We start from the raw sequence: 12820 nt of genomic DNA on the forward strand, positions 1-12820 counted from the left end.
GTTAAGTGTTTGATTAGAAAATCAATAACAGAGCCGGTGCTCTGATACCAATTGAAGGTGAGAAAAACAAGAAAGGGGGGGTTTGAATTGTTTGGAAAAATAAGCGTTTTTCAAAATGAAAATCACACAAGGATTTTATACTGGTTCGCTTATAACACAAAGCTACTCCAGTCCACCCGGCCAAGGTGATTTCGCCTTCAACAAGGACTTAATCCACTAATCTTGAAAGATTACAAACAACACTTAAGAGAGAAGAAAATCTCTTAGTCTTCTCAAGTCTACAGACCACACAAAGTCACTTGAGGAAATCAAACAAATAAAAGATACAAGATATGTAATCTAGAGTGCTTCTAAGAAAGCAAGCATTACAAACTTAAGAACAGATTTTTCACTTAATAAGCAAAAGCTTAGTGAAATTCTTTGAGAGCAAAGATGATTTTCTTGAGCGTGAAATAATTCAGTATAGTTTTGGCTAGTTGATTTCTTGCTTACTGAATGTTGATTGCATCTCTATTTATATAAGAGTTGGAGTAGAGTAGAATCTGGTGGATATTAAACTGAGTTTACTCCATCACTTAAATAGCTTCTGCAGTTTAACTTTTCGTCTTTGAAGTGACTACTTACCACAAGTAGTATCTTCTCTCTTGGAAGTGGAGATTAACGTCTCTTTCTCAATTAGGAAATCCATTTGAAAATCTTTACTTGTCTTCAACGTTACTCTTTCATGATTAGCAAATCCATAATCAGAGTATTTGTATTTCTGGAGAAACTAGGAATCTTGCTTCTGATGTTGATCTAAATAGATTCTTCAGAGGGCGTTGTTCAGAGTCAGAGCTTCTAGACTTTACTTCATGTTCAGATGCTTCTGATACTTTGTAGTTTTGTCCAGAGTCAGACTTTCTTGAACGAGATTCCACTTCAGATGCTTCTGATACTAGAGAATTCGTATCTGATCTTGTTGTGCATCTGATGACATCATCAGAATTATTACTTCTTCCTTTAGAACCCTGCACACTTAGAAACTTTTCGTTAGGGTGCCATTTTTGGTTTCATCCTTTGTTATCATCAAAATCAAGGAATCTGTTGTAGAACAATTTTTGTTCTTACAAACTACAGGCTGAAAAAAGAAGGATTTCAATTCACCATCTCTGAGCTCCAAAATGAAGTGATATTGTTGTCCTCCAAACTTAACAATATGACAAAATCTGTCATAATGTTAAACAAGGGATCTAACATGTTAGATGAAGTTCTGCAAATTGGAGAAGCAACTGGAGATCTAAGAGGGATTGACTTTAAAAATCAATCTCTTCATAGCCAAGGAGAATTATCGATGACCAACTTTGTTCTTCTAGGGAAGGAGTCTAAATCCGTCATGTCAAAACTTGTATCTCAACATCATGCCAGTCATCAGAACCTTCAAACTAAAGGAAGATCCTCTCGCTGGAGATGTCACTACTGTGGAAAATTTGGCCATATCAAACCCTTCTGTTTCAGACTGTATGGTTATCCAAGGTACCCAACACAACTTAGGATCAATCAAAAGAAAGAGTGGATACCTAATACTGTCAACACCATTTTTATAGCTCACACCTCTCTAAGAGATTCAGCTCGTGAAGACTGGTATTTTGACAGTGGTTATTCCAGGAATATGACAGGTGTCAAAACGTTCCTTGAAAACATCATGCCATACTCAACAGGCCATGTCACTTTTGGAGATGGGGCTAAAGGTGAATTTAAAGGTGTTGGAAGACTAGCATGTATTGGACTTCCAAGTCTCGATAATGTTCTGTTGGTAAAAGGTTTGACTCCTAATCTAATTAGTATTAGTCAACTATGTGATGAAGGTCTTAAAGTTAACTTCACAAAATCAAAGTGTCTTGTCACAAATGAGAAAAATGAAGTGCTAATAAAGGGAGTCAGGTCTAAGGACAACTGCTACTTATGGTCCTCGAAAGAAACAAACCACACTCTTACATGCATGATATCCAAAGAAGACGAAGTTAATCCATGGCACCAAAAACTTGGACATCTTCATCTAAAGGGGATGAAAAAGATTTTGTCAAAAGAAGCTATTAGAGGCATTTCAAAAATCAAGATCGAAGAAGGTAAAATATGTGGTGAGTGTCAGATTTGAAAGCAAATCAAGATGTCACATCCAAAGTTACAACATCAGACGACTTTGAAAGTTCTAGAACCCCTTCATATGGACCTAATTGGACCTATGCAGGTTGGGAGCCTTGGAGGGAAAAGATACGCCTATGTTGTTGTTGATGATTTTTCAAGGTTCACATGGGTGGAGTTCATCAAAGAAAAATATGATGTTTTTGAGGTGTTCAAAGATCTATGTAAAAGGATTCAAAGAGAGAAGGAAAGTGAAATCATCAGGATTCAAAGTGACCATGGGAAAGAATTTGAAAACAACAGATTTGCTTATTCTTGCTCCTCTGAAGGCATTGGGCATGAGTTATCCTCTCCTGTCACCCCACAGTAAAATGGGGTTATGGAACGCAAGAACGAAACTCTCCAAGAGTCAGCTAGAGTCATGCTTCATGCCAAGCATCTTCCCTATCATTTCTGGGCTGAAGTAATGAATACTTCCTGCTATATTCATAATAGAGTCACCCTAAGAACCGCTACCTCAACCACTCTCTATGAATTATGGAAATGAAAGAAGCCCATAATCAAATACTTTCACGTATTTGGAAGAAAATGCTACATTTTAGCTTATCGTGATCAAAGAAGAAAGATGGATCCCAAGAGTGATGAAGGTATATTTCTGGGATACTTTACAAACAACAGAGCCTATAAAGTCTTTAATTCTAGAACCAAAGCCATGATGGAATCCATCAATGTGGTACTGGATGACAATATCTCAGAAAAGGGGACAAATGTTGAATCTGATGTTGAGACATCATTTCAGCAGATCAACCAAACTAAAAATGAGGAAGTGACTGAATCCTACATTGAATCAGGAGGTGTTGAACCTGATAACCCTCAAGTCAACAAAGGTCTCTCCATCAGAATATAGAAAGACCATCCAACATATCTCATAATTGGAACCCTTAATGAAGGAGTCACCACTAGATCTAGTGATGTGATCTCAAATGCATGTTTTATTTCTAAGTTTGAACCAAAAAATGTGAAGGAAGTTTTGACTGACGAATTCTAGATCAATGCAATACAAGAGGAATTAGGTCAACTTATAAGAAATGAAGTATGGGACTTAGTACCTAGACGTAAAGGAATGAATGTTATTGGCACTAAGTGTATCTACAAGAAGAAATCTGATGAAAAATGGACTATGACCAGAAACAAAGCCAGACTTGTTGCTTAAGGATACACTCAAATTGAAGGGGTCGATTTTGATGAGACATTTTCTCCTATTGCTCGCCTTGAGTCAAACAGACTTCTATTAGGAGTGGCATGCCTTCTTAAATTCAAACTATTTCAAATGGATGTAAAAAGTGCTTTCTTAAATGGGTACTTTAATGAAGAAGTCTATGTAGAACAACCCAAGGGGTTCATAGATCCAAGCTTTCTAGATCATGTTTACAAATTGAGGAAAGCTATATATGGACTAAAGCAAGCACCTAGGGCTTGGTATGAAAGGCTTACTGAGTACCTTGTCAATAATGAATACATGAAAGGAGGAACAGACAAAACTCTATTTTTAAAAGAAGAACATGGTAAACTCATGATAGCTTAAATATATGTTGATGACATTGTGTTTGGAGGGATGTCGAACCAAATGGTACAACATTTTGTCAAGCAGATGCAATCTGAGTTTAAAATGAGTCTTGTTGGTGAACTGACATACTTTCTTGGGCTCCAAGTCAGACAAATGGATAACATTATCTTTATCTCCCAAAGAAAGTATGCCAAGAACATAGTGAAAAAGTTTGGCATGGAAAATGCAAGCCATAAAAGGACACATACACCAACTCATTTAAAACTAACCAAAGATGAAAAAGGAATAAATATGGATCAAAGATTGTACAGGAGTATGATTGGTAGTCTGCTTTATCTTACAGCTAGTAGACCTGATGTTACATTTGCTATAGGAGTCTGTGATGGATATCAACCTGAACCCAAAATGAGTCACATTACTCAAGTAAAAAGGATTCTGAAGTATATCAATGGAACCACTGAATATGGAACGATGTATTCTCATAATGCAAACTCTTTACTAACAAGATAATGTGATGTTGATTGGGTAAGTAATGCTGATGATAGAAAAAGAACTTCAGGAGGGTGTTTCTTTTTCAGAAATAATCTAATACCTTGGTTCAGTAATAAGCAAAATAGTGTGTCCTTATCCATAACTTAGGCTGATTATATTGATACAGGAAGTAGTTTCTCTCAGTTGATTTGGATGAAATAAATGTTAGAAGAATACAATGTCCAACAAGATGTCATGACATTATATTGTGACAAACTAAGTGCTATTAACATCTCCAAGAACCCTATTCATCACAACAGGACTAAGCATATTGATATCCGACTTCACTTTATTAGGGATCTGGTTGAAGAGAAAATTGTCACTCTTGAGCATGTAACTACTGAAAAGCAACTGGCAGGCTTTTTTACAAAAGCTCTAGATGCAAATAAATTTGAAAAACTAAGGGGGGAATTGGGAATTTGTATGATTGAAGATTTATAGCAATTACTGAAGAAGGGAAAAAGAAATCAAATTTTCTCTTCCCTCCACTTAACTGGGCACAAACATCAAAGTTCATCAATACATCCTTCTTATTTTCCTAACACGACACCCTCACGCTAACCTTTGCATTCTCTCTCTCAAACGCATTCTCAGACATCTTCATTTCTCCATCACCTCTCCACCAAAATTGTCCACAATGTCACAACCTTCTGTCTCCACTCCAAGCAAATCCTCCAAAGAGCAAGCAACCCCTAATAATATTATCACTGAGATAGATCTCTCGGATGTCATCATTGATGTTGTTTCTGTCTCAACCGTTCTTGTCCATGCAACCCCTATGAGAAAGGTCAGAATTTCTTCTTCAAGAAAAAGCAAGCCTACTAAAGTAAGTACCTCTTCCACTCCCTCTATAACTGCGAGAAATATGAATGATCTTGAACCTCCCACTGGTGTGAATAAACCCATGTCCATGACTAGCTTGTATCTAGATCCCATCAGCATTGAACCTAATGTTGGTATGAATGAAGATTGCTCCACTATGACAAATGTTATTGAAAATGTTGAAGCTTCGGGAACCAGCAATAAACCTAGATATGTTACTTGAGTAAATCTAGTGTGATCATTGTTGATAGATACGATGTTGATAAGAATATCCGTGTGCTAATCTCTCAAGTTTTGGGGATTGACCCCAAGAAAAATGTTGTGTCGGATGTCTTCACATCCTTGGCCCAACTGGATAACAATACTGAGAACCCCAAAAATAATCCTGATGTGCATGCACCTACTCTCTCTCCTGAGAAATCTCAAGACAAAGAAAGGTCAGAAGATATAATTAATGAGTTGGGCAACAAAGATAAAAACCTTGTTGATCAACCCACTAGCATTGTTAATATTGAGGAATTGGACTCTAATGATGTTCCTATTGGACAAAGACTGGCTCCTGGCATAGATAAAAGGTTGAAGAATAGGAAAGGTCAAGTTGTTGGGTCCTCCATCACTCCCTCCGACTCTGTCAGGAAGAAGGCTAATGTTGGTACCACTAAAATATGGAGCAAGGTGGTTACTCCTACACCTAAGAAGAAGTCTCTTAAAAGGAATGCAGTTCCTTCTGAATCTAGTGAATCTGATCAGGATGTCGAACACAATGTTCATGACATCATCTCCACTTCCAAAAAGCAAGCCTCTGGGAAGAAGATTCCAGCCAACATTCCTGAAGTTCCACTTGACGACATATTTTTTCACTATTTAAGATGTTGGAAAATGTAAATATGTTTATCAAAGAAGGTTAGCATTGGAAAGGGGATTGGGGAAGGATGCGTTTGAATGTAAAGAGGTGTTGAGTCTGATTCAAGAAGTTATTCTGATGAAACCCATAACAGGTTTTGGGAAGTGCTATGAAATGTTGGTCAAAGAATTTATGTGAACATCTCTAAAGAGTGTGACAACAAAAGGAGCATGGAATTCAGAAAAGTGTATGTCATAGGAAGAAGTGTGGATTTTTCTCCTGAAATAATCAACAGGTTCTTGGTGTAGCGGTAAAACTTTTGAGATTAAGCTATTGATTAATTTAACTCATAAAGTAAGAGTCTCCACCGTGCTTTTATTGTTTCCAAAGGAAAAGGAAAAAATTACGAACAAAACCCAAAGAAGTTTTAAAATAAAACTAATAAAAAGAGATAACGGTCTGGGGTTGTTTATGCAAAGGAAGTATATTAACACCCTAGACATCCATGGTACTCCATAGGAGATGTAAGACCCCAATTTTTACCCTAAGATCCCTCATGCAACTTCATCATATGCATTAGCATTGGGATCACACCTTGGCATCCTCCTTACCCGTCTTTCATTGGGTTTGTTTTGGGGGAGATCACCAAGCACCATGTAATTGTATCATACTTGTATATTATCATTTTACTAATCAAAATACCAAAAATATGTTTTTGTATGTGCCTAACTTTTTATAGGGAGGGCATGATCCTCATTGATCTATCAAGTTCACATCTAGGGTTTAAGACCCTCATGGCTAAGAGCACAATCAAAGATTGATCCATAATGTCTTAAATCATCATATATGAGTCCCATTGATCTCTACATGTTATATTGATCAAGTATTCTTCAAGAGTTTGGAGGTGATTTTCCTTGGAAACCCTAGTTTGATTGGGTATCTTGAGTAACTTCTCCAACAAGCTATCTCACCAATTGAAAATATTTCTCAAGGGAAACTTCAAAAATTCATCATATTATGCATATATAATCTATCATGAGCCTAAAAAGTCAAGAGAATTGAAGTTTAGCAAGTTGGTTGATGGTGGTTGGCCAGATGAATTCATCTGATCAAAACTGGGTCTCCCTAGACCCTATCTCCTACAATTTTCACCATATAAAAATGATTCCAAGAGAAACGTTACTCTAAATGACATTCCAAACAACTTTCATGTTTATACCTAGAGCTAGTTTTGCTTGTAAAATCATTTTCTATGTTGAAACATTATAGGTCATTTTGTCTAAACCCTAATTTGAAAAGTCAACGTCCCAAGGCCATAACATGCTCAATTTTTATGAGATAAAAGATTTACAAGTTTCACAATCAAATTAAAGATGTCTACTTCAACTTTTATGTTTGGAGTAAGAGCTAATTCAACTTTTATGAGCATGTGATATGAGGATACATTATAGGTCATTTTTGATCTATACCATTGAACAAGTGATTTTTCCAAAATTCAAAAATGCATAACTCTATCATTATAAATCCAAATGACATGAAATTGGTGACTATTTTGAAGGTATTTGAAAGAGCTACAAAGTTGATGAAGACAATGTTCTCATTTGAAGCTCACATAAAAAGTTAAGCAAGGTGGAATATTAAGATATATGACTTGACACTTAGAAAAAATTTCAACATGTTGAAAATTCCAAACTTCCACCTCAAAATTCACCATGATCCAAGCTCCAAATGGAAAAGTGTTCAACATCAAACTTGTTCCCCTTGATCTAAGCTTTCCAAAGAACACAAGTTCATGCATTTTGGATGAGATTTGCTAGGTCTGCGCATGGCTTTAACAGAGCTGCATGATTGGAAGAAATCAAATGCCAAAAATCACATTTCACATTGCCTTGACATCCAAGCCTCATTTGAACTTCAGAATGATTGTACATTGATGAAATTGGATTGCTTCATGGGTCTGTACACGCCTATGCAAACTTGTGCATGAAATGTCCAAATTTAGAAATTTTTCAAGTGTGCAAATATCAGTCCCAATTGCTATAAATTCAGGCCCTTGGAGCTCAATTCAAACAGACCTTGCGCGCCTGCTTTGCCCCCTAATTGAAACCCTCACATTTCAAAGGAAAAGCTGAGAAATTTCAACTTGAAAATTGAGTTTGAATCTCACTGTTTGGAGATTCAAAAACTCCAGGATCTAAAGCTTTGTATCATTGCCAAACCTCTCCTGCAAGCTTCTCAAGTGTGATCAGATCAAGTTTGAAGCAAGCAACATCAAGTTCTGCACAACATTGAAGGTAAATTTCAGAAAACTTCATCTCTTCAATTATCACTCAATTCTCATCAATTCTCTTGGATCTTTGGTTGTCTGAAGTCCTACCAATGTAGGCAAGAAGATTGAGTTTCTTTGAGGTCAAATTGAAGCAACTTAGTTGACACACCTCAAAATTCAACTCCTCATATCTTTTTATATATTTGGAGTTAGTTGAAATTGAGGTCAGATTCGTGCTCTACGCCATTTTTTCTTTCAAATCATGTCCTCTTTTTTTTTGTGATGGTTAGGGTGGACCAGTCCGGTGAGGTCCACCGGAGAAGAAGACCGAAGCTCTGGCTTCGGCGGTGTGTTGACACGTCCTCTAGCCACAGGATCCATTCAAATTGTTTTAATCTTATGCGTTGGTTTTGATTACCACGCGTGTGGCGCGCTGACTAGGTTCCATCATGGAACATGCGTTTGTGTCCATTTGATCTGCCACCTCAATTAATGAGGGAGATCAAGTGGCTCACGTTTTTTTGATTTTTTGATTTTTGTTTTAATTCATTTGATTTTCATAAATTCATATTAATTTTAATATTGATCCAAAAAATATGAGAGTTTCACCAAAACAATTTAAATAAATTCCTCTTTCATATTCAGAATTAAAATTATTTTTGGATCATTATTAATATTTTTCATGATTTAATTGATTTTGTGTTTATTTTTAATTGTTTAAAAATAGTTTTAAGTCCTTAAAAATTCTGAAATTTTTTCTCCAAGGTCCTTTGACCTTGTTTGACCTATGATAAATCTCATGGTCATTTTTTTGGTGTTTTGATGAGGTTTTAGGAATTTGACATACCATATTTAATTTAAATGCATTATTTTAGTATTTTTAAATTGAATAAATGCCAAATAATTGTGTTGACCTCTTGTGATGGTTTGTGTAAGTTTGACTTGAGTTGTTGGGCCTTGGTCAAGGTTGATTTGACTTTTCTAGGTTAATATCATCGGATTTAGGGGATTGAGGGAATGTACATTCCATCTCCCAAAATGAATGAATGATATTAATTTGGTAAAAGTCCTCCTTTGACCAATTTGAGTTTTGATCAATTCCCCTCCCTCTTCATCTAATTCCCCTTCTTTATGCATCTATTTCATTTGGCATATGATGTCTCTAAATCCTAAGGCTAGTTGATTGCAAATTCAACATAAGTATGAATGAGATTAGGCCACCTATTTTGTATATTCTTTTTTGTGTGTGGTATGTTTCATGAGCATAGTCCATTATACTACGTCTCTAACATGCATTAACACCAAAATTTTATTGCCCGACCTCAAATAGTTGTGACTTCTACATAAGTCCAATTACAATTGCTTAACATAGCGCTAAATTTTTGACACAAAAAGGCATAGCATTCTAGTTAGTGAGATTGTAAGTCTCCCATCTTTCATGGTATTGTGTGGAAACTTGGCCTTTTTTCCTTCCTTTGGAAGATGTCTTGGCTCAAGGATCCATGCTTGTGATAAGTGGGTTGAGTGTTCTCCAAAGAATGACTTAAAACAAAAACAAAAGAAAAACAATACTAACTTATAACTCATTAACAACTAACATTTAATTTCAAGTCTTTTATTTTAATGCACTTTAATTTTTAAGCTCTATTCATTTGCCATTATTCATATCATTCTAATTGTTTATATTAATGCGTTTTCACTTTGTCCACTTGGACTATATTGTGTGATATATCTTGTTTGTATATACTTTGTTTGTTTGTGTGGTCTTTGACCATTAATGTACATAATAATAACCAAAACCCTAAAAAACTATTGTGTGGACTGTTGGTTTGATCTTGGACAATTGGACTTAGAATCTAGACAACATTCCTATGCAAAAAGGACTTGGCCAATGTCAACTATCATGTAACCAAGTGCTTGCAATTTGAAACTTCATCTGATACATCTTTGAAGATCCCTTTGAGTTCATCTGCAACATGATCATTGTGAAGATGTTATTTTGAACCTGTGATTTGTGACTTGTGGAATTCATCTGCTACATTGGCAAATTTGAAAAGACATCATGGAGTGGCTAAGGCTTCGATGGGGCTATCTTTATTTGATGCCTTGCTCTTTAAGATAATATTGTATGCATTATTTGTGGCTTGATTCTAATATCCAAGGGAATTTAGGATTTCTATAAGACATTCTTGTCTATTGGATTGCTACCAATTTGTCAGATCTTTTCAACTCTTAACTTTTAATTTTGTGCATAGGATTAGTATCTTCATCTCCCCCCCCACTTATTTAATTTCAAAATCTCTCCCTCCTTTTAAAAAAATCGTCTTTGCTTGAACTAGTTTTGTTCTAAACTTTGACCACTTTGCGAACTAGAAACTTTGGCCTTATGCCATTGCATTTTCAAACTTCTTTTCTTAATCAAACTTGTAAATAAACTTAATTATACTTGACCTAAACTTTCAAAAAGCCAAAAATAACTAACTCATTCAAACCATTTTTAGGCCTTTGTGCCTTTAAAACTTAATTTTTGTTAAAAATAATGCATCCACCTTGAAATTTGTATCACGAACTACGAGGTTTTGATCCCTCATTTTTATGTTGGTATGTAGGCACATGTCCGAAGGTCTTGTCAAACACAAAAATATAATTAATGAATTATTTTCTCACCCCCCCATTCTATTTGTTTGTAAACATCACTTTGTCCAAAATACATATGCACATAAAAAAGGGCTCCCTAGGAGTACCTAGGACACTTTGGGTGCTAACACCTTCCCTCTGTGTAACCAACCCCATTACCTGTAATCTCCGACTTTTTTTTTAGTTTTGATTTGAAAACTTCTTACTTTTGGGTTTTGTTCGTACTTTTTCCCTTTTCCCTTGGAAACAATAAAAGCCCGATGGTGTAGCACCTCAAATTTGCACCTATCATTGTACATACATTTTCATATTAGGTCATAGCATATCATGGTCCATTGCATAGCATTGCATTGCCTCTTTTGCCTCAAGTGCAAGCCAGTCAAGAAATTAGGTCAAACTGGTCAGGAGATCAGTCAATCAAGCAAGCAAGTGCAATTCTCATTGAGCCAAGGCCTTAGGGTTGGTCCAACATGTTCACATGACTTGGGGACCCATTTGAAGTGTTTTGGTCAAGGATTGGATGTTCAGAAGTCACCAGTCAATGCATAGTCAGTCAGAAACCCTAAAAGTCAACTGTTGGTCAACTGTCCATTTAATCAGTGATTTGATGATGGGAATTGGTTTGAGAGATCTCATTCATGTCCATATAGTCCTCATATATCATGTCAAACACCATCATGGAAGAATTTGAAGCCAGATCAGAAATTTCCAAAAATGGAAACTGGACCTGTAATTAAAACCTACCAAAAATGGAAAGTCTTGATCCTCAAACTTACATCATGATACAAGCTTCAAATGAATTTTTGCCCAACATGAAAGTTGAAGATCTTGTTCTCCCATTTCCAAAAAGTCCAATAACACTCAATTCCCATGTATGGTTGGCAAGATATGATCAAATCATTTTCAGAAATACTTGAACTTCAAAAGGCCATATCTCTCAAACCATTTGGCCAATTTGGGTGGGGTTTTTTCCTACAAGTCACATTTGACCTCCTCTTTCCAAAAATGTAACTTTCATTCACCAAAACTTCACCAATCAAAATGGCATTTTTGAACTTGCCTTGATTAATTTCAAGTGAGTTGAATTTTGACTTTTCAAAATAATCATTTCTAACCAATTCTACCAATCAAACATGTTCTGAAAATGCATTTAAAACTTGTTGGAGGCCCATTCTTGTGCAGTACATACACACATTACCTACTTGCTTGAAAATTGGAAAGAAAGTACATGTTTCAACAACTACATCCCACATTTTCATGAACCATCATTTGTACCTTTAAACAGAGAATTAAAAGCTGATTTTCTGTCATTTACAAACCCTAGTAGCAGCCATCTAACCAGCAGAAAATCTCACTCTCTCTCAAATTCATTTTTGGCCATTTTCCAAAATCTTCAAAAATCCTCCAAAGAACCAAGCCTTGCCTTGCTCGATTCACCTTCCAAGCAACCTTGTGAGCACTTTGCAACCACTTTTCTCCATCTGTAAGCAGCTTCATTGCAACTGTTTTCAAAAAGCTCAGCCATGGCAGATGGAAATTCGAGTAAAAGCAAGCTACACTGAGCCAAGGTATCTTCACTATCCATCATTGGGAGCACAAGGCTGCACCTGTTTGAGCATATCCAAGCCAGAAAACACCTGAATCTGCATCTGCTCTCCAATTTGGTCAGTTTTCGATTTACTTGTTTTGCCAAACCATGCCATGTTTAGTGTAGGTCTTGGTATGCTGATTGTTATGAACTTTGTCTCATATAAAATGGTTGAGTATTTTGCAAGAAATCTGGAAATAAAGATTGTTGTTCATATGTTTTTTTGTTCGATTCTCTCTCAATAGTTTGTTTCCATGAAAATGGTGCTTGGATTTGTCATGTGTATGGTCTGACGGTTCCATTGGTGTACTCATTGATCATTTCTGGGAATGTTTGTTCTTGAGCAAGTTTGGTATTGATTTGCATTTTTTGTTCGATTCATGAGCATGGTTGTGTTTTATTGAAAACTATTGATGGATTCGTGTTAGTGGTTGTTGGAGG

The 12820-nt window shown here is 36.0% G+C and overlaps 1 protein-coding gene across 1 annotated transcript; it reads left to right on the forward strand.

The window, feature by feature from the left end:
* Nucleotides 1-4856: 4856 nt before the first annotated feature.
* Nucleotides 4857-5926, forward strand: LOC127129504 (uncharacterized). The gene is made up of 2 exons (XM_051058672.1): nt 4857-5140; nt 5293-5926. The coding sequence occupies exons 1-2, from the start codon at nt 4857-4859 to the stop codon at nt 5924-5926; spliced, it is 918 nt and encodes a 305-aa protein (XP_050914629.1).
* The last annotated feature ends 6894 nt before the right edge of the window (nt 5927-12820 follow it).

The sequence above is a fragment of the Lathyrus oleraceus genome, chromosome 3 (genome assembly GCF_024323335.1).
Source record: "Lathyrus oleraceus cultivar Zhongwan6 chromosome 3, CAAS_Psat_ZW6_1.0, whole genome shotgun sequence".
Lineage (NCBI taxonomy): Eukaryota > Viridiplantae > Streptophyta > Magnoliopsida > Fabales > Fabaceae > Lathyrus > Lathyrus oleraceus.